The 24,866-nt window shown below is 43.7% G+C and overlaps 1 protein-coding gene across 5 annotated transcripts in view; it reads left to right on the top strand.

Moving 5' to 3' along the window:
* The first annotated feature begins 8,229 nt into the window (after positions 1-8,229).
* MYOM1 (myomesin 1) overlaps positions 8,230-24,866 on the top strand; it is a 114,757-nt gene continuing 98,120 nt past the window's right edge. For 4 of the 5 annotated variants that reach the window (XM_074987376.1, XM_074987375.1, XM_074987378.1 and 1 more), the window contains exons 1-2: positions 8,246-8,401; positions 13,614-14,211. In XM_074987376.1, the coding sequence (XP_074843477.1) occupies positions 13,676-14,211 (536 nt within the window). In that variant the 5' untranslated portion in view covers positions 8,246-8,401; positions 13,614-13,675. Of the gene's footprint in view, positions 8,402-13,613; positions 14,212-24,866 lie in introns of all 5 variants that reach the window. The other variant, XM_074987374.1, reaches the window with a different exon arrangement.

Below are 24,866 nucleotides of genomic sequence, written 5' to 3'. Positions count from 1 at the left end.
GTAGACTAGCAGGCATCTATCCTTTGATTATCTAACATTGACTTCCCATCATCCTAAACACCCAAGCTGTGTCTACACGTGCACAGAAAATCAAAACAAGCAGCCCTTTTTCATAGAATCATAGAATCATAGAAGAGTAGGACTGCAAGGGACCTTGAGAGGCCATCGAGTCCAGCCCCCTGCCCTCATGGCAGGACCAAGCACTTTCTAGACCATCCCTGAAAGCCATCTATCTAACCTCTTCTTAAATATATCCAGTGATGGAGATTCTACCACCTCCCTTGGCAATTCGTTCCAGTGTTTGATCACCCTGACAGTTAGGAACTTTTTCCTAATGTCCAACCTGAACCTCCCCTGCTGCAATTTAAGTCCATTGCCTCTTGTTCTATCCTCAGAGGCAAGGAAGAACAAGTTCCCTCCCTCTGCCTTATGACACCCTTTTAGATGGCTGAAAACTGCTATCGTGTCCCCCCTCAATCTTCTCTTTTCCAAACTAAACAAGCCCAGTTCTTTCAGCCTTTCTTCATAGGTCATGTTCTCTAGACCTTTGATCATTCTGGTTGCTCTCCTCTGGACCCTCTCCAATTTCTCCACATCCTTCCTGAACTGCGGTGCCCAGAACTGGACATAATACTCCAGCTGAGGCCTAACCAGCACAGAGTAAAGCGGGAGAATGACTTCTCGTGTCTTGTTCACAACACACCTGTTAATGCATCCTAGAATCATGTTTGCTTTTTTTGCAACAGCATCACACTGTTGACTCATATTTAGCTTGTGGTCCACTATAACCCCTAGATCCCTTTCTGCTGTAGTCATTCCTAGACAGTCCTTTCCCATTCTGTATGTGTGACACTGATTGGTCCTTCCCAAGTGGAGCACTTTGCATTTGTCCTTATTAAACTTCATCCTGTTTACCTCAGCCCATTTCTCCAGTTTATCCAGATCTTTTTGAATTATGACCCTATCTTCCAAAGAAGTTGCAACCCCTCCCAGCTTGGTATCATCTGCAAAAAAAAATTTCAAAAGAGTGGGAGGAGCATCCACACGCGTAAAACCATCTTTCGAAAGGAAATCAAAAGAACGGGGCGCAGGCTTTGAAATCTGAACCCCGATCTCAGTGCAGGAAGATCGGCCCCTTTTGAAATACTAAATCGAAAGAGTACACATGTAGATGCTCCACAGTCCGCTTTTTCAAAATACGGGTCCACCATGGGACTGCTCAGCTGGCGCGCGGGGCCACTCCAACGGGCAGCAGCAGGGCTCTATAGTCCCTGCATTCAGCTGCCTTAAAGTTGCAAGCACTCAGGAAACCCGTGGCAGGAAGCTGAGAGCGCACTAGGAGCAGCCTCTGCACGTGCTCCAGCCCCACGCTCCAGTGCCACAGCGTAGCCAGCAGCCAGCCACCCCCCTGAGCCCCACGGCCCCCCATCTGAAGCCCCACTGGGCTTCCAGGGGGAGAAAAAAAAGGGCCCCCTTCTGGATGGAGCAGGAGTTGGGGGACCTCCTCGGCCTGTGGAAGGACAAGGAGGTCCTGCATGAGATGGGGGTCAAGTGGCACAATGCTGCTGCCTTCGCGTGCCTGCACAAGGCCTCCACACCAGGGGCCACCCAGAGTGTACCATGGAGCAGATATGCTGCAAGGTAAAGGAGTTGTGGCTGGGCTATGCCCAGGCCAGAGACCAGGCTGGCCACTCTGGGGTAGCTCCAGCCACATGCGCCTACTACTGAGAGCTCCAGGGCATCCTGGGGCCCCAGGACAGCTCCCCACCCACGTCGTTCCTGGACACCGAGGACCTGCAGCTGGAGGAGGAGGAGGAGCAGCCTGGACCGGGGACCCAGGAGGGCGAGGGGATCATGGAGTGGTTGAGTGAGGAGGGGGACCTCAGCATCGTCATCCCCTCCCTCTCCTCCATCCGGAGAACCAGGAGCTGGACATCCCTGGACGTCACCGAGGGACCCTCTGGTACGTACAGGGAGGGGCACACACCTGCTCCACAGGGTGGGGGTGACGCAATGGGTAGTCGCCCACACACAGGACCAGTGCTCCCAGGCCGCACACAGGCCACCCCCCACATGGGTTGCAGCATGGTGGTCCACCAGCGATGCCTAGCACCTTCCTTCAGTGGACAGCACCTCAAGCTGGGCAAGTTAGGATCCCACCCCCTGTACATAGGTAATAAGAATAATGTAGATAAATGTTTATTTTATTGTTCACCACTCTGTGCTGTGCTCCTCAGGGGGATGGTGGGTGGTGGATGTGCGGGTGCGGTGCTGGTGGGGATGGGGGTGGGTATGGCAGGGATGGTGGGTGGCAGATGTGCGTGGGATGCGGGTGTGCATGCGGGTCAGAGGTGGCTGTTGGCAAAGGGCCTCCCTGATGCAGTGGCCATCCCGGTGGGCCTGGTGGAAGGGGGCGGTGCCTGGCTGCTCATAGACGGTGCTGGCTGGAGGGCCTCCCTCAGGGACATGGGCATCCCCCTTTCCCTCCACAACATTGTGGAGGATGCCACAGGTGCCCACCACCTGGGGCACATTGAGGACCGCCACCTCCAGCCACATGTGGAGGCACCTCCAACGCCCCTTTAGGCGCCCGAAGGCCTGCCTCATGATGATGCAGGCGTGGTTGAGGCGCTGATTGTATGCCTCCCAGGTGGGGTCGAGGTGTCCCGTGTATGGCTTCATGAGTCTCATGAGCCATGGCTGCAGGGGGTATGCCTCATCTACTACCATGCAGAGCGGCATGGTGATGTCCTCCACCACAGGATATCCTGCTGGGGGATGAAGGTGCTGGTCCCCATGCGCTGGCAGAGGCCAGAGTTCTGGAAGACCCGGGCATCATGGGCGCAGCCGGCTCAGCCCACATGGATGTTGATGAACCAGCCCCTCACGTCCACCAGGGCCTGGAGCACCACCAAATGGTAGCCCTTCCTGTTGGCGTACTGGCCAGTGCTGTGTGGTGGGGCGCAGATGGGGATGTGTGTGCCATCCAAAACGCCAATGCAGTTTGGAAAGCCCTGGTCCTGGAAGCCAGTGACGGTGTTGTCCAGATTCCCCTGGCGGATGACCCTATGGAGCAGCATCGCATTGATGGCTCTGACAACCTTCGGGGGAAAGGGGGATATGTGCTCGAGTGTGGGTGTGGTGGCCATCTCCCACCACCTCAGGCCCATAATGAGGGTGTCTTCCTGCAGGAGCTGTCGCTGGGTCTCCATTATGGGCACAAGCAGGCTCTGCCGGGCTGGGAAAGGTTGGGCAGCACTCGGCTTGTGCGGAGGGGAGAGTGGAGGAAGGGGCCCTTTAAAGGGGTGACTGGCTGTGGCCCCGGAAGGGCTTGTCGGCCATAGGACCCCGTCTGTGGCGTTTCCTGCCTCCCTTCTTTCGAAAGAGGGCTTGGAGCTGTGTGGATGCTCTCGAAAGAGCAGATCAAAATGCTGATCCGATAATGGTGGTGGGTGGTCCCTTTAGCCGGCTGCTATTTCGATTGTCCAACTTCGATTTTCACCCTTTTGAAAGGGCACTCTCAGGTAGACCCAGCTCCAGTGCCAATTTCTGCAGTCATTATTCAAGAAAAATTCCCATTGATTTTAGACGGAGGATTAGACTGAGATTAAGTGGAAATTCAACTATATGCAACTTCTAAAATAACTATTGATAAATCTTCCAAGAGCCTACAGATCCACTGAAATATATTTATATTAAATCTGTGTAAACTTTCTAAACAACTGAAATATTACTCCAAACTGCTGATTTCTTGAAATGTACAAATAAAATCCAACACAGATAACAATCACATTTTATCTGAGGTCAGACTGGAAGCTATGGGTAATTATGGTAACTCAATACTTGGATTATACTGCTGTACACTCCTCTGCTTCATAAGGGATAAGTTTGATTGAAAACCACAAGTGAAGCAGCATTGGATTTAGATATTTTGCTAATGGTGCATCATTTGAAATAGTAATTCCCTGTGGTGTATAGAAAATTTAGAAAGAGCTCCTTGCAATCAAGCACTGTTTTGATACTCTGAACTGCAAAATACGAACAAGGGAAAGGAGTGGAGTACTATACCTGACCTCTCTGCGCCTCTAAAGAGCACAGAATAATAAAGTAAATCTTTGTAAAAGAAATATGAACCAAAGAGAGTTCTGTCTATGCCAACAAATACATTAGAATAACATAGGGCAGACTGGGCAAGCAGCCCAAATTCTTTCATTTTGATGGTGACAGCAGTGCTAAAGAATTACCAAGACATTTTGCTAATTAAATTGCAGTGTTTTGCCAGAAGAAATTAAGTAAATTTGTTTATACAGAAACAAAAACTGGAAATGAATATAAAAGATGTGATTATATTTTCTTCTGGTGAGGAGAACTGTTTTCTACTGGTCTAATAGTAACAGTGGACAATTGATCGGCATCAGTGAATACTAGCATAGATCCTCTAAATCAGAGGTGAGCAAACTTTTTTTTCTATACTTTTTGTCCCCTCAATTAGCAACCCTCCTGCCCCTACAACATGTCTAATGTAACTCAAACCAATGGAAATTTCTGTAACATTCATATATATATATATATATATATATATATATATATATATAAAATCCCTTTTGGCATGTGTAAGAAAATAAGTGTGTAGAATGTAAAAACTTTGTTAATCAATATATCAATGTGAATATACATAAAACAGTAACATAGTTCAACATTTTTAATCAGATGGATCAGCCTGAGACCCATTGTAAACTACTCCGAGGAGCCCACCCCCTGCTTTGTGTTCACCTCTTCTTAGTCATGTCGATCTGGCGCTAGAGAACCCCCAGTGCCTTCAGGAGCATGTTTCACAGTCATGACAGAAGCTTCCTTTTGCAAGCTTCCTTTTTCTGTTATGCTGGAAGTCAGTCACTGAGCTTTCATCCTCCAAATCAAATTTTTATTTTCTTTCACTGCCAGGTTGATCTCTTGCATTAAAAACAAACAAACAAACAAAAACCCATTGCCTAACAGAGGACTTATATTTTAAGTTATGGTCACAAAAGTATTTTAAGCCTCATGGCTAGTTTCCATTAATATAAGAAAATCATTGTTCATAATTTAATCTTTCTAGTTTTTCAACTACACAGTCATAAAATGGGGAAAATAAAAGTGAGCGAGAATTATTGAAACTAACTGTCCAAATAAAAAGGCATATAACATCAAACACAAATGAAAATCAAATATATCCAGAGAAGGACAAGCCAGGCCAGGGACTGATGGCCCAGATCTTACTTCAGAGAAAGGTCTATAATAGCGTTTATGAGATACAGTAAATGAGAACAGAGCAAAAACCAAAACTAAAAAGAAATAAAAAACTAAATAAAATAATCACCTGCCTACAAAACAAGGTGGCAGGTGGGAGAGACACTGCTATGCAAATGATACTTCTGGTCAAAGCACAGTAGCACATAGACATCCAATGACTACTGATTCTTCTCAGAAAGTTTGCTATAATTCTTAAAGAAAGTCCTGAAGATCTCTCCCTCATCATATCTAGCTTTGATTTATGGTCTGGTTTTGTCCTATGAAATAGTGCAGTCGAGAAGATTTTTGGTGACTGGAATTGGAGAGAGAGGCTGAGAGCAGTGTCAGTATCTTAGGCAATGAGAGCTAAATTGTACAATGATAAACAATACAATAAAAGATGAATATAATGGAATAATATTCAGGCCAAATAGCTTGATTCAGGCATCAGAGGGGCTCAGGTGCTCCCAAAGGCTATGAAACAGAGAGTGCACTAGTTTCCTCAATGTGGTTATGTATCAGCACCCAGTCTTTTTCAATAGACAAGTTGTTTGGTCTCTGGTTTTGAGCTCTCAGTCTGAGAAGTCAGCTGATCCTATCTACAGCAGTAGTCACTTGTCAAGAGGTTACTGACTACATGAAACAAGGATTTCTCAAATGGTTAATAATACTTCAGAAACTTCTGATATAGGGAGAAGGTCTATTGCAGCTGCTCCTGGCAGACAGCTAAGGGAGCAGTAAGAGAAGTTCCTGAAGCCCCATTAATGCACGAAGAGCTTGTCTATACTGCCACTTCACTGCACTGTAACTTTCTCACTCAGGGGTATGAAACTGGCTCCTGGTGCTGTTAGCTACTTCCCTCATAGAGGTGATTTACCTACAGCACTGTGGCCTTTTTGTCAACATAGCAGATCAAAAGATTGATCCACTTTTATGTGTAGGCAGAATCTATTGACAGAAGTTTTGTTGGCACATCTCTTCCAACAGTAACTTTTGGAGACTGATGCTTCTAGTGTAGATGTAGCCAGTCTGTCTGGTAATGTGGACGAACCTGACCCTGCATTTGGCTAGGTAGGGACCACTTGATCTTGTTCAGTGAGGTTCCTGAAAACACTCTCAGGAACTGGGCTTTATATGATAATTGTCACCAATGGACAATGTATGTATGTATCATTACCTTTGGGAGATGGGACTACAGAATACCTTACCAGGTATTCTACCGACAGCAAAAGAAGAAAAGATTGCCTTTACAACAGTGATTTTCAACCTGTGGTCTAAGGTTTTTGCAGGTGTCCACACATTCCTTCATGTGAAATACTTCAAAGGTGTTCAAATTTAAAAAAAGGTTTAAATCCACTGCTCTGCAACATAAACTCTGTTCTGATTTTTAGCTGTGAAAATTATTTTGGCTAATGGGAACAAGGAACTCTTACTTTGGAAAAAGTGTGTCTACACGTGCTTTCAAATGGGAACACCTTCATGTATCCACAAGCCCTAATTAAGCCTCACACTATAGTGCTATGTATCTTTGTACCCATTTTTCAGATGGTTAAACTGAGGGACTAAATTTGGGTATCAACAGCAGACCCCAGAAGTTCTGACACTCAATTCCTTACTTTATGTAAATTATCATATATTCTGGTCCAGATTTTCTGGCCTAGCGACAGCTATTGAGGCACAGGACTGTGAATGGGGAGAAAAGGTAACTTTATACAACGACTTTGAATTTCACCAGTCCTGGGGGCCAACAGAAGGTTGGATGAGTCCCTGAAGCCCAGCTGTTAGCAGCTCCTAAAAGCAATTCCAGTGGCTAAATACAGCTATAGAAGAGAAATGACTCAGCTGTGCACTTTTTTACTGGCCATGCACTCTTTGCTGGGAAGCAGGAGACAAAAAAGATACCATGATGGATATAATCTACACCACTCAGGGATTCTACATCAGAAAAGGGGTCTCCTAAAAAGAGGATTTTCAGCAGAATGTTCAACTGTTTTGCACTGCTTGCATGATGCAAAGTAGTCACAGTAGACCTAAGAGTTAGGGTCTATATATAAATCTACATGCTTAAAATAAAATAATTGAATAGACTGTATCATAAACAAAATACACAGTGCCAGAGAGAATACTTGTTTGTTGTAACATCACAACAATCCTACAAATTATGTCCAGATATTTCCAGGTCACAGAGATTCATCTGTTGTTACATTCAGCCATATTAATTATATATAATTTCTGTGTCAAGTTTTTGCGACATATGAAGGCAAAAGAAAATCCCCATTTAATTTTTTATAGGCTAGAGCTAAAGGAAGTTTTCCTTGATTGTTGCTTGTAGAAATAATACAGTATTCTATTGATTTTTTAAAAAACGTGTTGGCTCTTAGAACTGTGATATTTATATCTAGTTAAATGCCTCACATGTGGTTATGTCCTTAATTTAGAATCTTATCTTAAATATGAATATAAAAAATGTGTCAGCCTGTCAACAGACCATATAAATCATGTTTTGTATTTAACTGAAACTCACTGCTTGACCTTATGGACATTTGCCATAAATCATCCCTTTGAATTCTCTTCCATTTAGCTGGAATCTATTCAGTGTATACTTATATGTATTATGGTCATAACATCATGCAGTGTCATTTGCCTGTACAAAATTCAGGTTACTATATCCTGGCTTCTGTAAATATGGAGACTTCTCTTTTCTACCTTTAAATCATGATACAGAACCTTCTCTTCTGTTTTCTAAATTTGATTGTGTTTCAGTGACTAAAATACATAGAAATGATTCTGAATTGAGATGCATATTCTGTGTTGAATTTAGCAAGGATAATTAAAAGAGAGAACTCTTAGCTTGAAGCTACTGTCATCATGCATTTGCACAGAGATAGCTCCCTGTCTCTGTCTCTCTCCCTCTTTGCTGCTATATTTATCAACGTTCCTGGCCATAAAAGGTCTGGACTGTGGCTCTGACATTCCACTGACTACAGGCATTATTTTCATTCTGGACCTTAGAGTCCAGTTCCTAGCCCTGGCCCTGACTACTCTTTGCTGGGTTCAACTTTGCTGGATTTTTCTCTATCATTCATCCCCTTCAGGTCTTTTATATTTGTCCTTTTTCATTTGGGTACTGGTAAGTGTTCTATTTAGACAGGAAATCTTTTTAACTTGTAAGATCTCTATATTTTCAATCTGTACACTTGATTGATAGTAACTCCTTTAATCTTCTGAACTCAGCAGTAACTGAGGGAGTTGTGGTAACAGGCTGGAGAAATTTAAAGGTTTAGCTGGGGAGACAAAGCCAGTCAGTACAGGGACTCAGTTATTATCAGCTCAGCTATCCTAACAGATAACTATAGGACTTTTCAAATGAGGCATGGTTTATTGGAGTCTTTTGTTTCATAAATACCTCTTGAATGGGAGAATATGTAAATAATTTTTAAAATATTTTCTAAGTGTATGAGGTTTATGTTGAGTTTTGAAGCAGATTAAGTGACAGTGACTAAGCTCAGAGGATATTCTGGTATTGTTTTCTTCTGTCAGTATTTTCATTTTCTTATATCATTATTTTAAATGATTTTAAGTAGATATTTAAAAGCATAAACTAATCAGACTTCTTATTAGCTCAATAGATAGGTTATCAATAAAATCTATAATATATAATTATACTGTACAAAAGAGTATGGGATATCTATTTATTATCTATCTATCTAAGAATGCACAGCCACTTACAAACACATGGACCTAAAAGCTGGACATGGACCATTGGCCATCCATGTGCAGGCCAGGTTCTGCAGTCACACAATCATACACAAAATCCTAGGGGAAATGTTACACGCACACATAGCTGGGCACCATTAGGATATACTGAGAAATCTATAAAAATTAAAATATAGGACTCAGCCCTATTCTGCTGAAGTTAAGATAAAACTCCCATTGTTTTCAGTGGGGGCAGGATGTACAAAAAAATCCTTACGAAGATTCCATATTTTCTTGTGCATGTTCAAAGAAACATAGGCATTCTCATATCAGATCAGACTAATGGCTCCTCTTGTATGGTAATCTGTTCCGATCAATGGTCATGACTGTCTCACAGAAAAGTGTAAAATCCTTATAATGGACAATTATGTAATAACATGCCTAACTTTAGTTTCCAGCTAATGTCAGGCAGTTAGCAGCTGGCTAATATTGTGTACCATGATGTTTGATATATTGTGTAAGTTTTATACTAGTTAGTATAACTGTTCATATTCTTATCTGTATAAATGTATAATCTTTCTAAGAATCCTACTAAACTCTGTGATTTCTTGTGATAGTGAGATTCATAGGTTAATTAAGGAAGTATTATACAAAAAGGTGTTTTCTTTTCAAAATTTTAAATATGCTGACTCTAAATTCACTCAGGCCATGTTTACACTAGCCCCCTCCTTTTGGAAGGGGCATGGTAATGAGCGAGTTGGGAAGCTGCTAATGAGGTGCTGCTATGAATATGCAGCGCCTCATTAGCATAATGGCAGCTGCATGTGATTTGAAAGCGCTGCTTTCGAATTGTGTGCCGCCCGAGTAGATGGGGACCTTTTGAAAGGACCCCCAGACTTCGAAAGACCCTTCTTCCTATTTGGCTTTAGGAATAAGGGTCTTTCAAAGTCAGGGGAATCCTTTCAAAAGGCCCCCATCTACACAGGCAGTGCGATTAGAAAGCGGCGCTTTCCAATCACGTGCAGCCACCATTATGCTAATGAGGTGCTGCATATTCATGGAAGCACCCCATTAGCATCTTCCCAACTCGCTCATTGTCATGCCCCTTCCAAAAGGAAGGAGCTAGTGTCAACGTAGCCTCACAGTTGTCTTGTTTTTATGAGACTTTGTAGGAATACCCGATTTAGCTTCTCTCTGCTAGGCATTATATGCAGCATTTTATACTCTTCTTCCATGCCTCCGATTATTTTGTCTTGTTCTCTAAATTAAACACTTCCAGTTTTTAATCTCACCTCCTAAGGAGATTTGTCTAATCTTCTAACCTTTCTAGTCCTCCTGCTCTGGACCTTTTCTCTTTGCTCCATATCCTTTTTGAGCTGGATTGACTAAATCTCAGAATTGAAGTATTCATGATGAGCAACAGGAACAACGCAACGGCTGGTGTCCAGAACAAAGTTTGCCAGTATTGGAGACAAAGTTGGTGAAGATGAAGGGAGGAGATCAACTGTAGCACTCTCTGGCACAGGAAATCAGAGTGGCTTGCTAATGGCCAAATCGAAGCATACTAATGAGGTGCTGAAATGCATATGCAGCGCCTCATTAGCATGCCACTGGCCGCAGCACTTCGAAAGTGCTGCAGTTTGCTCACCTGTGGCTCATCTACACCAGGGTCCTTTTCAAAAGGACGTCACCAACATTGAAATCCCCTTATTCCTGTGAGCTTCAGTGCTGCATTAGTGTTCTTCAATTTGGCCATTAGCATGGCCATTTTGAAGTTTTTAGTAAGTGTAGACACAGCCTGAGAGAAGAAGGAAAACCAGTAGAATACTTCATTTGAACTTTCAAAAAATATGTGAAGCCTCTCATGAGAGACAATTAAATAAGTACTTTTTGGGGTGAGAGATTCATTTCTTTCTTGAAGTTAGAACTTGTTGTAAGAAAGAAAATAAAGACTAAGAATAAACTCAGTTTTCAGCAAGGAGACTGATATGTATAAACTATCTTCATATTCATATAACACTAATCACTGGAGTGTGAGTCTTATTTTTTCCACCTTTACCATCTTCATTCTCCCCCACAAAAATAGGCATGGGGCTTGTCTGCCAGAGTTATCTTTGTCCACAGTAGATAGGCTAGTGCAAAGAGCTGAGCCTTCCTCTGTAGGCTAAAAGGAAGGAAGCCACTCTGATTTCCTGTGCCAGAGAGTGCTACAGTTGATCTCCTCCCTTCATCTTCACCAACTTTGTCTCCAATACTGGCAAACTTTGTTCTGGACACCAGCCGTTGCGTTGTTCCTGTTGCTCATCATGAATACTTCAATTCTGAGATTTAGTCAATCCAGCTCAAAAAGGATATGGAGCAAAGAGAAAAGGTCCAGAGCAGGAGGACTAGAAAGGTTAGAAGATTAGACAAATCTCCTTAGGAGGTGAGATTAAAAACTGGAAGTGTCTAATTTAGAGAACAAGACAAAATAATCGGAGGCATGGAAGAAGAGTATAAAATACTGCATATAATGCCTAGTAGAGAGAAGCTAAATCAGGTATTCCTACAAAGTCTCATAAAAACAAGACAACTGTGAGGCTACATCTACACTAGCTCCTTCCTCTTGGAAGGGGCATGATAATGAGCGAGATGGGAGATGCTAATGAGGTGCTGCCATGAATATGCAGCGCTTCATTAGCATAATGGTGGCCGCATGTGATTCGAAAGCACCACTTTCTAATTGCACTGCCCGTATAGACAGGGGCCTTTTGAAAGGACCCCCAGACTTTGAAAGACCCTTCTTTCTGTTTGGTTTTAGGAGGAAAGGTCTTTCAAAGTCTGGGGGGTCCTTTCAAAAGGCCCCCGTCTACACAGGTGGCACGCAATTCGAAAGCAGTTCTTTTGAATAATGTGCAGCTGCCATTATACTAATGAGGCACTGCAAATTCATAGCAGTGCCTCATTAGCATCTTCCCAACTCGTCCATTACCATGCCCCTTCTGAAAGGAGGAGGCTAGTGTAGACATGGCCTGAGTGAGGTTAAAGTCAGCATATTTAAACTTTTAAATGAGCTAACAGGAATAAGGGGATTTCGATGTTGGTGGGGTCCTTTTGAAAAGGACCCTAGTGTAGATGAGCCGTGGGCGAGCGAACCGCGGCACTTTTGAAGTGCTGCAGCCGGCGGCATGCTAAAGAAGTGCTGAATATGCATTTCACGGCCTCATTAGTATTTTTCAATTTGGCCATTACCATGGCCATTTCAGAGTTTTTAGTAAGTGTAGACATGGCCTCATGTAAGTTAGGTATATCACTACCATATATGTGGTATCATATGATATGTGGTACCATAACTCACTGGGGTGCGCCTACCCTAGGAGCTGACTTTGAAGTTAGGCACTACTTTGAAGCAGCCTGCAGAGAGTCTGCACATGTTTTCCCTTATTTCAATGGAGTAGTGTCCTACTTTGAAGTTTAACTTCGAAGTAGGGTACGTGTAGATGCTCAACTTCAAAGTCTGTTACTTTGAAGTTATTTTTGTAGTCTAGTCCTGAGCCTGAGTCCTTTCTGGAATTCTGACAGATGAGATAGGCATAGCTTTCCTTTATATAAACCACCCGGTTTGTTCCTATCCTATCTTGGTCATCTAGTGATTTAATAATTTTCCCTCCATTTTTTAGTTATCTAGTGTCCAGTTCACTTTTACTAACTAGGTCGTTGGTCTGTTGTCTACAGGATCACAGCTAACACCCTCTTAAAAGAAGAGTACAATATGGGCTATCCTCCAGCCCTTTGATATAGCAGCTGGTTTATAAATTGTTAATTAAGAGCTCTCTAGAATGAATAGTCTACAATGTAGTTATATAATTTCAAATTAAATGCTTGTTTTGGTTCTAACATCTCTTTTATTGATACTTCAGAAATTTGTAATGGAAGATAAAATATAGCTGGAAAATGTATGATGGAATTAGGAAGGTCATGAGAAACTATGAAGAGCAAGTTGCCAAAGCCATAAAAATAAATTTGAGGTACATTAGAACTGGGAATCCTGCACAAAAGTCAATTAGTTCACTAGATTTCAGGGGAAAAAAAGCAGTAAAAAACAAAAACTTTGGAGACAAGCTAAGCAATTTGTTTGCATCAGTTTTCATCAAAGAGGACAATAGGCAGTTGCCCCCCCTCCCATGCCACATTGTGAAGGTACAAAATGACAATGAATGGTGACATTCTGGCCCCAGTGAAGTCAATAGCAATACAGTTACTGATTTCAGTGGGGACAGATTTTTACCCAGATATTTAATGACAGTTGAGAACTTCTGAACCACTGCAATGCCGTTGACTTTGTCATTGAAATTGTCAGTTTTGTCATCAGTGCAATGTATCTGTTAGACTTTGGCTGAGTTGTATCAGCAAGCCTAGGAACATTGAAACTTGATTCTTTTTTCACGGTTTGATTAATCCTGGGGAGTGCCAGGTTAACATGGGTGGGAACAGGATTTCTGAACCCTATGAATGACATGTGAGTTTCCTGAAGCCTAAGGGAATTGTATTAAGATAGTTCTAAGTGTGTTGATTTGATGGAAGGAAAAGTTTTAGGTTTTATGTTATTGTTAATTCAGAGGCTTCCCTGGTTTGAATTTTGATCTGTTTAATCTATTATTTTTCAGACGGTACACATCTTAGCATTTCCAGTCAGAAGAGTGCAGTGGGAACTGAGTGAGGAGGCATCATGATGGCTTTACCTTTTTACCAGAAACATCACCAACACTATGACCGTGCGTACCGTCACAAAGAGCTGCAATCCACTCTGAGCCAGTACCAAAAGGAGGAGAAGCGTAAATCTGCTGTCTACAGTCATGGCTCCACAGCCTACGCTCGTGGAGCTACAGCCTACCAGCAGGGGTCAGCAGCAGCATACAGTCATGGATCAGCAGACTATGGTCGTGAGTCTGCAGCCTACAGTCATGGAATTGCAGCCTATGATCATGAATCTGCAGCTCACAGTAAAAGGTCTGCTGCCTACAGTCTTGGATCGGAGTCCCTAAGTAAAATATCTGCAGCCTATGATCATGAAACTGCAGCTCACAGTAAAAGGTCTGCTGCCTACAGTCTTGGATCAGAGTCCCTCAGTAAGATGACTGCCGGCTATAGTCTTGGATCATCAGAGTCTCTAAGTAAGAGGTCTGCTGCCCTTAGTCTTGGATCTGAATCTCTGAATCAGATTTCTACAGCCTACAGTCTTGGATCTGAAGCCTACAGTCATGGGTAGGACAAAACACAACCATATTTTGGTGGCAATGGTGGGGAAAATTGTTTGCCTAAGCTGTCCCCTCAGATTAGTGTCAACACTCCTATTGGTTTTAACAGAAGCAGACACTGTAATCAGTAATAGCAGAAATCCAAGATCAGCATCTGATGAAGTGAGTCTGTGCTCACGAAAGGTCATGCTCAAAACTTTTCTGTTAGTCTATAAGGTGCCACAGGACCCTTCGTTGCTGTTACAGATCCAGACTAACACGGCTACCCCTCCGATACTTGTAATCAGTAATGTTAACATATTTTCCATAGTTACTGCTTTCAGTTAGTTCTGAGGCAGGGGAAGAAATTTAGTCCACTTGTTGGAAGTACTGTGGCAATGGGTGTACTATAGGAAAAACATAGATAACTAGATCATTCTTTTGAGGTGTAATGGTTGTGTTTTAAATATGATATTCACAGTTCATATTAATGTTCAACTTCCCACACTGTGGAGAGGTTAAGACGCTTAGCATTTTCAAAGCAGAAACTGTGTGAAGTTTTTGTCAGGTGTTAGAAGAGCATATCCAATTCGCATTTCAATAATATAACATAAGATGGTCTGAACAACTCCATTAGTGAATAGGCTAGATTTCCTGGCCTCAGGAACCTTCTGTATACCTCAGCGATAATAAAAGTAGCTAGAGTAGTATTAAAGCAAGATTAGCAGCTAGCAATAGAGGAAGGGATCATGAAGTCATATCAGAAAGCATCTACTCTCAATTACAACAGTGCAAACTCACTGAAGTCATCAGTGTCCTTAACAGGAGGATTTGATCTGTTGGATTAAATTCGTCCCTGGTGAAACTCCTCTCATGTCTGTAGAGTTACACCGGAGATGAATTCTATTCAGAGGTCCATAAAGCTATACCAAATGTAATGAATTTGGCTTAATTCAATTAATAGTTTTCTTACAGAGGCACAACCTTGTGGCATTTCTTCTTATTCTGAAGTTTTCATATGAGTAAATAGATTTGTTTTTTTTATTGTAAGTCATATATTTCATAATGGATTCCAGGTTGCTCTATTTGACATCAGTTGCCATCAGCTTTCAAAGACCATTCTAACACCCAGGAATCATTGAGGGGAAAGAGTGGGTATCCATATCCTTTCCTTCATGCACATGTCCTTGTGTGCAGGTGGGGGTTGGGTACTATGATATTCAAAATCCTACACAACTAGAGAAACACTCAGGGGATTAGATCTACAAATTTAAATCTCCTTGTTCAAAGCAGAGGTAACAGATTTGAGAAGCTGTGTCTGAGCAATTTCCTCAGCGTTTGATCTGAATTTATGGTTCACTACAAGTTGAACCTCTCTAATCTGGAACTCTCTAATCTGGCCACATCCATAATCTGGCGTGATTTTAGTTAGCCGGTCGACCCCTTATCATGGGTGAGGGCAAGTTTCCAGTGGTCCCATAAAGTTTGTTTACAATCACCAGTTCTGGCTCTTTGTGTTCTGTGATGTTATTTAGCTGTAATTTACCCCAAATGTCTTCTAAGAGCCCAGTAAGCAGCGTAAGTGTTGGTAATGCTACTAGGCAATATTGACGTCCTGTGGTCCGGCAAATTCTCTCACCTGGCAATGGTCAGCTCCCAAGGATGCGGGACAAGAGAGGTTCAACTTGTAGTGCCATTTAGGTAGTCATGTACTTATGTACTTTTGTAGATGGAGTACCTGTTTTGTGTTTTTGATGCTAATATAAAATAAAATAAATAGGATCAGATTCTCACCCCTCCTGTGCAGTATCCCTCTAATCTTTCCCATCCAGGTGTGGAATATATTTTTATGTGCATTGAGGCATGTGCAAATGTTCACCACCAGTAGAAATAAAGAACCTAGCTGAGGGCACTCTGACAATCAGCTGGGCGGTATCTGAATTTCTTCCGAGCATCCACACAAGTGCATGGTTTACAGGGAACACTGATCCCGTGGCTTCTTTACACTGCCTCAGTAGCACAAAGAAGCCATATTAGTATTGGAGAAGTTACAGAGAAGGTCAGATTGGGGTAGTAACAGCTTCCATGCTGGGAGAGATTAAAAATTTCCGCTTAAAAAAGAGATGACTAAAATGGGGGTATGACAGAGGTCTGTAAAATCATGAATGATGTGGAGAAAATGAGTAAGAGAAATGGTATTTATCCCTTCACATAGCACAAGAACCAGGGTCACCCAATTAAATTAAGAGGCAACAGGTTTAAAACAAATGGAAGGAAAGTATTTCTTCATACAACACACAATCAACTTCTGGAACTCATTGGCAGGGAAGGCTGTGATGGCCAAAAGTATAACTCAGTTAAAAAATAATTAGATAAGTTCACTTTAGCCTCCCTAGACACTCAGTAACAGTCCTGAACGTTGCCATTTTTCAGCAGAAAAACTTCAAAAACAGACTTCAGTATGAAACTGCTGAGCTGGAATTCCTATGCAAACATGACACACTCAGAGGCTGTGTCTACACTTGCATTCCTCCTTCGAAAGAGGCATGCAAATGAGGGAAATAAAATGCAAATGAGGTGCTGATTTACATATCTGGTACCTCATTTTCATTTTCTCCTTTCAAAAGAGAACAAGCAGTGTAGATGGAGCTCTTTTGAAAGTAAACCCCATCTTGGAAAGAACCCTTCTTCCTGAAATAAAATAGGAAATTTTGAGGAGTAAAGGCACTTCAAACTAGTGTGGGTACTTCAAAGTGCCCTCGGTTACACAGCATGCCAGCACTTTGAAGCCTGACACTTGGAAGTTGCTGCAGGGAGAATTAGCCTCATGAAGTGCTGAATATTCATTGCAGTACTTTATTAGTATTCTCCGATCAGGCTGATTACCATGCCCCCTACAAAGTAGGGGGCAAGTATAGACATAGCCTTGGAGTGGCTAGCTCACTACAAAAAGTAATTTTCTCCGTTTTGGTATTCACACCTTCTTATTGACGTTGAGAATAGGCCACATCCAGCCGGCTTGAACTGCCTTTCTTAGCCCTCTTCTCCTCTGCATAGTAATGTAACACTCCCTTCTTCGTGTGTGTTTGTGTATACTCCGGCCAAGCTGAAGATTCCACTTCATGCATCTGATGAAGTGGGCTCTAGCCCATAAGTGCTTATGCCCCAATAATTGTTAGTCTTTAGGGTGCCCCGGGACTCTGCATTGTTTTAACAGCTATATTACACAATCAGGAAACTACATTTGTGCTTCACAAAATGAGATCAATGAACTCAGGCAGGCTGCTTCTTTGGTGTCTCAGGCCTACTTCCTGCGTAATAAAAAGCTCTGCCCTTACACTCCGGTGGACAGGAGCTTCAGTCTCAGGAAAGGGGGACAGAATTTCTCTCTCACTTGTTGGCAGCATGTATGCCCAGCTTCCCCTCTCCCATGGTAATCATGCAGGCATGCACACCCAGTTCTCCTTCACTGTCTCTGAAGCTGCTTCAGGCACACTGGAACACGCACGCTGCCTGGGCTGCTGGGAAAGAGGCATGTGTCCCAAGGCAGATTTTTTTTCCATTTATTGGTGGGGGAAGTAGGGGAGCGGGATACAAAAGTCCAGGCCATTTGATTTCCTCACCACCCCCTGGAGTGAATAGCAGAGCTCGATTAATCCCATTTATTTTTCTTATATTGGACAATTAGTCATTCAAATTTGTGTTCAAGATTTCAATGGTTTTACATGTGTCTTTTTGAAAGGCATGTTGTTCACTGAGAGCAGCTAATAAACCAGTGCAAAGGAATTTGTGCTGTAGAGGGTTATTCACCACAGCATGGGTCAGAGGTTTATTTAATGGCAAAATACAGAATATTTGGCAAGGTTTGAGCTTGAAACATGTTCACTTGTTTGCAGAAAAATAGTGATCATGACTATATGATTGTGGCAAACCCAACAAAAAAAGGAACAGGATGTTTTCTTCAGTATATGGAATAAATGCTTCTGCCAGCAATTAATTGAGTCACTAACATGCACTAGTATGTGTGAGAAACACAAGAAGATAGAATCAAAACAAAAAGCAGTCAAGTGGCACTTTAAAGACTAGCAAAATAGTTTATTAGGTGAGCTTTCATGGGACAGACCCACTTCTTCAGACCACAGCCAGACCAGAACAGACTCAATATTCAAGGCACAGAGAACCAAAAACAGTAAGCAAGGAGGACAAATCAGAAAAAGATAATCAAGGTGAGCAAATCAGAGAGTGGAGGGGTCGGGGGGAAGGTCAAGAATTAGATTGAGCCAAGTATGCAGATGAGTACCTATAGTGACTGGGTTGGACCAAAAAGGGAGAGGGCACCAGCCACATAACTGCTCCTGCCTGACTTCTTCCCCTGCCACTCCTAGCTCAAACAAGGGCTGTTCTAGTTCAGAGCCTGGGGTAACTCCCCCCGGCCCCACTTCTTCACACACCTGCTCCACACTCATGCCATCAATTCCCCCAAGCCCCTGTCCCTGCTCTGATCTCACCCCACTCCCTTTCCCCATGCTCCTCCCCCATGCAGAGTGGCCTTGGAGGACTAAGTTGGGGGCCTGGTGCTGGCCACGGGCGGGGGGGGGTTGTTCCCCCACTACATTCACTGATGGTGGCAGAAAGTGGAGTGATCTGCACCCAGCCTGTCCCGCTCCCCCAGCTCCCAGCTGCATTGCTCCACTTCCCACCACTTGTGAGTGTAGGGTTGTTTCCCTCCCTCTTCCAAGCAATGTGATCGGGAGCTGGAGGAGTGGAGCAGACTGAGGCCAGGTCACTCCACTTCCCACTGCTGATGGTAAGTGCAGGGATGGGCTCAACCACTACTGCCAGTGCCATTCCCCCAGACTCCCAAAACATGGGGCCCAGGGCAGTTGCCCTGAACCATCTGGAACTGCTGGCCTGTTGCTCCTCTCATCCATGCATGGGGGACCATGTGAGCCTCCATCCCCCTTCCACATGTTGCCCCACTATTATCTCATCCATCGTGTCTCTAATAACCTGTGGCTGGCACAGCTACAACTGTGTTGCATGATACCTCTAGCAAAAGAGACTGTAGGCAGTAGCTAACCTTCACAGGAGATTCAGCTCAGGCAGCAAGTGGGAAATGTAAAGCAGAGCAGAGCAGAGTCTACGGATGTCTGTAGAGTGAGGAGGGTTGGGAGGGGCATATGGGAGCATGGCATTTACCACTTAAAATGTGGCAAGGACATAGGGGGCAGTGCACCTCTTGAGTGTTACCACGAGTTATTTATGAGGTAGGGATGTGGGTAGTAATATGCAATAGCTGTCAATGAAAATCTCAAGTCCATTCTTGCTAGCTGGGACTTTGTTTTTCATGTGCAAATGGAAATAGAAATTCCCAACACAAATCTGCTGTATCCAAAGGGCTTTCAGGAATGGAACTGACCTTTCCAGTCATACCAATTGTAGAGAAAATAAAAGAGTGGATATTGACCTGCAAATAGTTAAAGGCACACTTAGATCATTTGATAGGAAACAGAATATTACGCAATTTATTTTCTCTTTGCAAACTCATTTTATGTTAGAGAGTTACAACTGGGGATAATAAAGGTACTCAGAAAGAGAAATCACAAGTACAACAAAAAGGACAGTGGCAGTCCCAAACACAGATTGGAAAACTGTTCCCAGAGAATAGTTATCAGTGGTTCACAATCATGCTGGAACAAATGGAGTTCTGCAGATTTTAGTTCTGGGTCCAGTTCTGTTCAGTATCTTCATGAATGATTTAGATAATAGCATAGAGAGCATGGTTATAAAGTTTGCGAAGGCTACCAAACTGGGAGGGGTTGTGAGTGCTTTGAAGGATGGGATTATAATTCAAAATTATCTGGACAAACTGGAGAAATGGTCTGAGGGAAACAGGATGAAATTTAATAAGGACAAATGCAAATAACTCCTCTAATAATGAACAATCATTTGCACACATACAAAATGGGAAATGACTACCTAGGAAGGAGTACTGTGGAAAGGGATCTGGGAATTATATTGGACCACAAGCTAAATATGAGTCAATAGTGCGACACTGTTGCAAAAAAAAAAAAAAAAAGAAAAAGAAAAAGCAAACATCATTCTGGGGTGTGTTAGCAGGACCATTGTAAGTAAGAAACAAGTAATAATTCATCTGCTGTACTCCACATTTATTAGGCCTAATCTGAAGTATTGCATCCAGTTTTGAACACCACACTTCAGGAAAAATATAGACATAGAGGAAAAAGGTTAGATAAAAGCAACAAAAATGATTAAATGTCTAGAAAATATGATCTATGAGAGAAGATTGAAAGAACTGGGTTTGTTTAGTCTGCAAAAGAGATAACTGCGAGGACATGATAACAGTTTTCAAGTGTGTAAAAGGTTTCTACAAGGAGGGAGAAAAATTATCATCTTTTACCTCTGAGGATACAAGAAGAATCAAGGGGCTTAGATTGCAGCAAGAGAGATTTAGGTTGGACAGTAGGAAAAATTTCCCAAATTCAGGGTGGTTAACCACTGTAATAAATTGCCTAGGGAGTTTGTGAAATCTCCATCGCTGGAAATTTTTAACAGCAGGTGTCTTTAATGAACACCTGTAAACGGTTAACAGGGCACTAGGTGGTGGGCAGTCAGGTAAGCCAATCGGAAGAAGAGAAATTATTTTGAACTGAGAACAATTGCAGCCTGAGGGGCCTTTGTCTGTGTAGCTGAGGCAGAGAAGACAGAAATGCTGGATCCTAAGCAGCATAATTAGTCATAGATATGTAAGGAGAAAGGAAATGTTTAGTTAGACATGTTCAGGTTATGTTTATTTCTGGAACTGGTTTGGAACTTTTCAGACTGAGTTGATGTTTTCCCCCTGTACTCTGTAACTTCTAAGATGAATCCTAGGGAAGTAATTCTCTGGGCTGCAACTGGAATGTTTTGAGTGTTTTTGTGACGTCTAGCAACTAATTACATTTAGTTACTTCCTGGGTATTTTTCCATCTTCTGTGTCGTCAATAAATTATGTTTTTAAGGCAATAATTTGATTTCTATGTCCTACAGCGTGTCTGTGTGAATGTCTGCCTAAAGCAAGGTCAGCTGTCGGATTACAGGTCTTTGTTTCCAAGCTATCACCTAAGGAAAGAGTGAAGCTTGGGGTTTACCTCCACAGGGAGACATCCCAAGTGTGCCTTCCTGGGTTCTAAAGCAGGGTTTTCTCATTTGGGTGGTGACAGTGACCTCCCAGGGTCAGGGGATCTGAGACTTTGGGGAGGTTGCCTATAGATGCAATGTATTCTTAGGTTTTGGCGGACCCCCACATCCTGCACTCAGTGCGTCAGAGTGGGAAGGCAGCCCTGATGTGGTGGCAGCACTCGTGGATTCATTTTGAACCAGGAACACAGACATCAGGATTTTAAAAGGACAGGCTTTTTTTTTTTTGCTGTTTGGAAGTTTTGAATTTTTTTTCCTTTCTGTCCTTTTTTTTTTTTCTGTTGCTGACTGATGGGGAATAGACTTACAGAGAGTTCAACTGCAAAGCTAGAGAGTCCATACCAAACAGGTTTTTTTTTGTGTTTTATTTTCTAACTTTCAGGGCAACTTGATAGCTAGGGTAGAGTACGGCAAGAAGCAGCCTAGTGAAAGAACTAGGGACAGGCACAGGAGTTCGTAAGCAACTACAGACATGAGCCAAATGTCCCAACCCAAGGAAGGGGGACCAGAGTGTGGTTCTGAGGGGCCAGGGGGATGTAGCTCTGCCCTTGCTACTCAGTGGACCTCAGAGTGGGAAGCTGCCTTCCAGGAAGGCAGAGAAATGAAGTTCCTCATCCAGATGGAGAAGATCTGTACAGAAGCCCAGCACATGGAAACAGAGGAGAAGCATGCCCAAGTGAAAGGAGAGGCAAAATGTGCCCCAGTGGAGGTGAGGTGCACAGAGCTGCAACTAGCAGTGAAGCTGAAAATTCAGCTAGAAAAAACTTAGGAGGCAGAATGCTCCAGGTATACCATCTTACCGCCCTGCCCCAGCTCCAGCCTCAGCCTCAGCCTCAGCCTCAGCCTCAGCTCCAATTATTGTTCAGCACCCTAGAAAATTCCAGGTGGGAGATAATGTAGAATGCTTCTTCCTAAATTTTGAGAGGGCCAGTGAGGGTACAACATCCCTACAGGTCAGTTATGACGCAATTAAGGTTTCAAATCAGTGGCCCCTTACTAGGCATGCCAGCTGACATGTCTGAGGATGCCATAAATGATTATGAACTATTTAAACAAGAGGCCAGACTGATGATGGACCTCACTCCTGAAGAGGCCCACTGTCATTTCAGAGCCCTAAGGTGGCACCAGTGTATGGCATTTTCCTAACATAATCTTTGTGTAGCTGAAAGCTGGAAAACATGGATCTCAAGAGAGAGGGTTGACACCTGGGAAAAGCAATCTCTCCTGATGCAAGTGGAACAGTTCCGAGCGTGTGTTCCTCGAGATATTAGAGGTTACAAGTGAGGAGAGATAGCTCAGTGGTTTGAGCATTAGCTGGCTAAACCCATGATTGTTGAGGAGGCTTTGAGGGGGCCATTTAGGAATCTGGGGCCAATAAATTAAAAAATAATCTGTCAGGGATGGTGGGTCCTGCAGTAAGGGCAGGGGACTGGACTCAAGAACCTCTCAAGGTCCCTTCCAGTTCTATGAGATAGGTATATTTACATCTTAGATGGAAACCCCCAGTCCCCTAAGAGATGCAGGATTACTCGGTGCCAGATGGATGGAGAAGAAGGGAAAAAACAGGGCAGACATCAGTTTATGGGGAAACCACAAGGGATGCCCAGAGGAAGCACCTCAAAATCGGGGGCAGTCCAAGAACCTACCTTGCAAGCAAGGGCTCTGTCCACCTCAAGGGAGACCACAAAGATCCCCTTGTCCCACCACCACCATTCTCCAACCCAGGAGTCGTGGCTCGCAGTGCCCCAGTTTTAACCATTAGACTGGGGCTCTAACTGCTGGGCCCCACTCTGCTCTGAGAACATCTCATTCCAGTGATATGCCATTTGGGCTCTATTTTAAATGTAATGAGCCAGGGCACGTAAAGGCCAACTGTCCCAAGAAAACCAACAGGGTGCAGTTCATTGCACAGGGGTCACGCCAAGAGTCTTCAGGCCCAGATGCCTCCGAGAGTGAAGGGAAGCTGTGAGTGTAGGCAGGAAGGTTATTGCATGGAAAGACACTGGAGCACAGGTGTCTGCAATCCACCAGTCCCTAGTGGACCCTGAACTCATCAACCCAGGAGCTCAAGTAACTGTTCAACCCTTCAGGGTGGACTCTTTTGACCTCCTACAGCCAAGTTGCCTGTTACATAGAAGGGCTGGTCAGGAACATAGACTTTTGCAGTCTGTGATGACTTTCCAATTCCTATGCTAGTGGGAGAAGACCTAGCTAACCATGTGAAACAAGCCCAGAGGGTGGGAAAGATCGCCCAGAGGGTGGGAATGATCACCCATAGCAGGGCTAAGCAGGCCTCCACATCCGATCCACTTCCTGAACCTCCTACCAGGCACCAGTCTGTGTATCCAGACACCCCAGTACCAGAGACCCAGATGAAGGCAACAGAGCCAGACCCCAGACCAGAAATCCCAACTGCAGGGAATCCAGTTCCTGAAATCCAGGAGGAACCAATTCCAGAGGTGGAATTGGTTAACCAGGCGGTGCCAGAAATGGAGTTAGCAGCAGCGGTGAATCTGCACAAGAGGCCCCACAGGAGCCTGCAAAGCAGTCCAGTGCACCCGCGGAAACCAGCAGAGATACCGACATCACCTGCATCACTTCCAGAGGGACCAAGTCCAAGCCCACAACCCAGGGGGGAGCTGACATCTCTGGCATTGAGAGAGCAGTTCTAGGCAGAACAGGAAGCTGATCAGGGCCTCAGGGGAGCTTGGATGGTGGCCTGGAACAGCCCACCACTGCTCAGCTCTTCTAACAGGTCCAAGGTTGTGATAGAAAGAGAATCTTTCTGGTGGGCACCAGGAGGGCTGACATTCTCAGAGATAGTTGATAGCTCCAACTAAGCACAGGGAAAAGCTCTTGAGCTTAGCCCCGATCATCCTAGTGGTCATGCGGGGGTGAACTGAACAAGAGACCAACTGGGAAAGTTGTTCCACTGGCAGGGGATGGGCAAGGATGTGTCTAGTATGCCTGGTCTTGTGAGGTGTGCCAGAGGGTGGAGAAGCCTCAGGAACAGGCCAAGGCACCTCTCCAGCCACTCCCTATAGTAGAGATTCCATTTCAGCATGTAGCTATGGATATTACGGATCCTTTCCCTAAAAAGACCTCCAGAGGAAAATAGTTCATGCTGACTCTTGTGGATTTTTGCCTCCCAATGGCCTGAAGCAGTAGCTCCAGGGAGCACTACATCCAGGAACATGTGTCAGGCACTAGCAGATATTTTTGCCAGGGTAGCTTGGCCCTCAGAAATTCTGAGAGATTCAAGGGTTAATTTCCTAGCAGAGACTGTTAAACATTTTTGGGAAGCTCATGGGGTGGAACACCTAGCTACCACCCGCTATCACCATTGAACAAAAGGCCTGGTGAAGAGATTTAATGGAACATTGTGGGCCATGATACATAAATTTTTGAATAAGCATTCCACTGATTGGGACTTGACATTGCAACAGCTACTGTTTGCCTATAGAGACATCCCACATCCCAATC

This window comes from Carettochelys insculpta, chromosome 2 (genome assembly GCF_033958435.1).
Source record: "Carettochelys insculpta isolate YL-2023 chromosome 2, ASM3395843v1, whole genome shotgun sequence".
Taxonomy (NCBI): domain Eukaryota; kingdom Metazoa; phylum Chordata; order Testudines; family Carettochelyidae; genus Carettochelys; species Carettochelys insculpta.
This window is presented reverse-complemented; position numbering and strand designations above follow the sequence as displayed.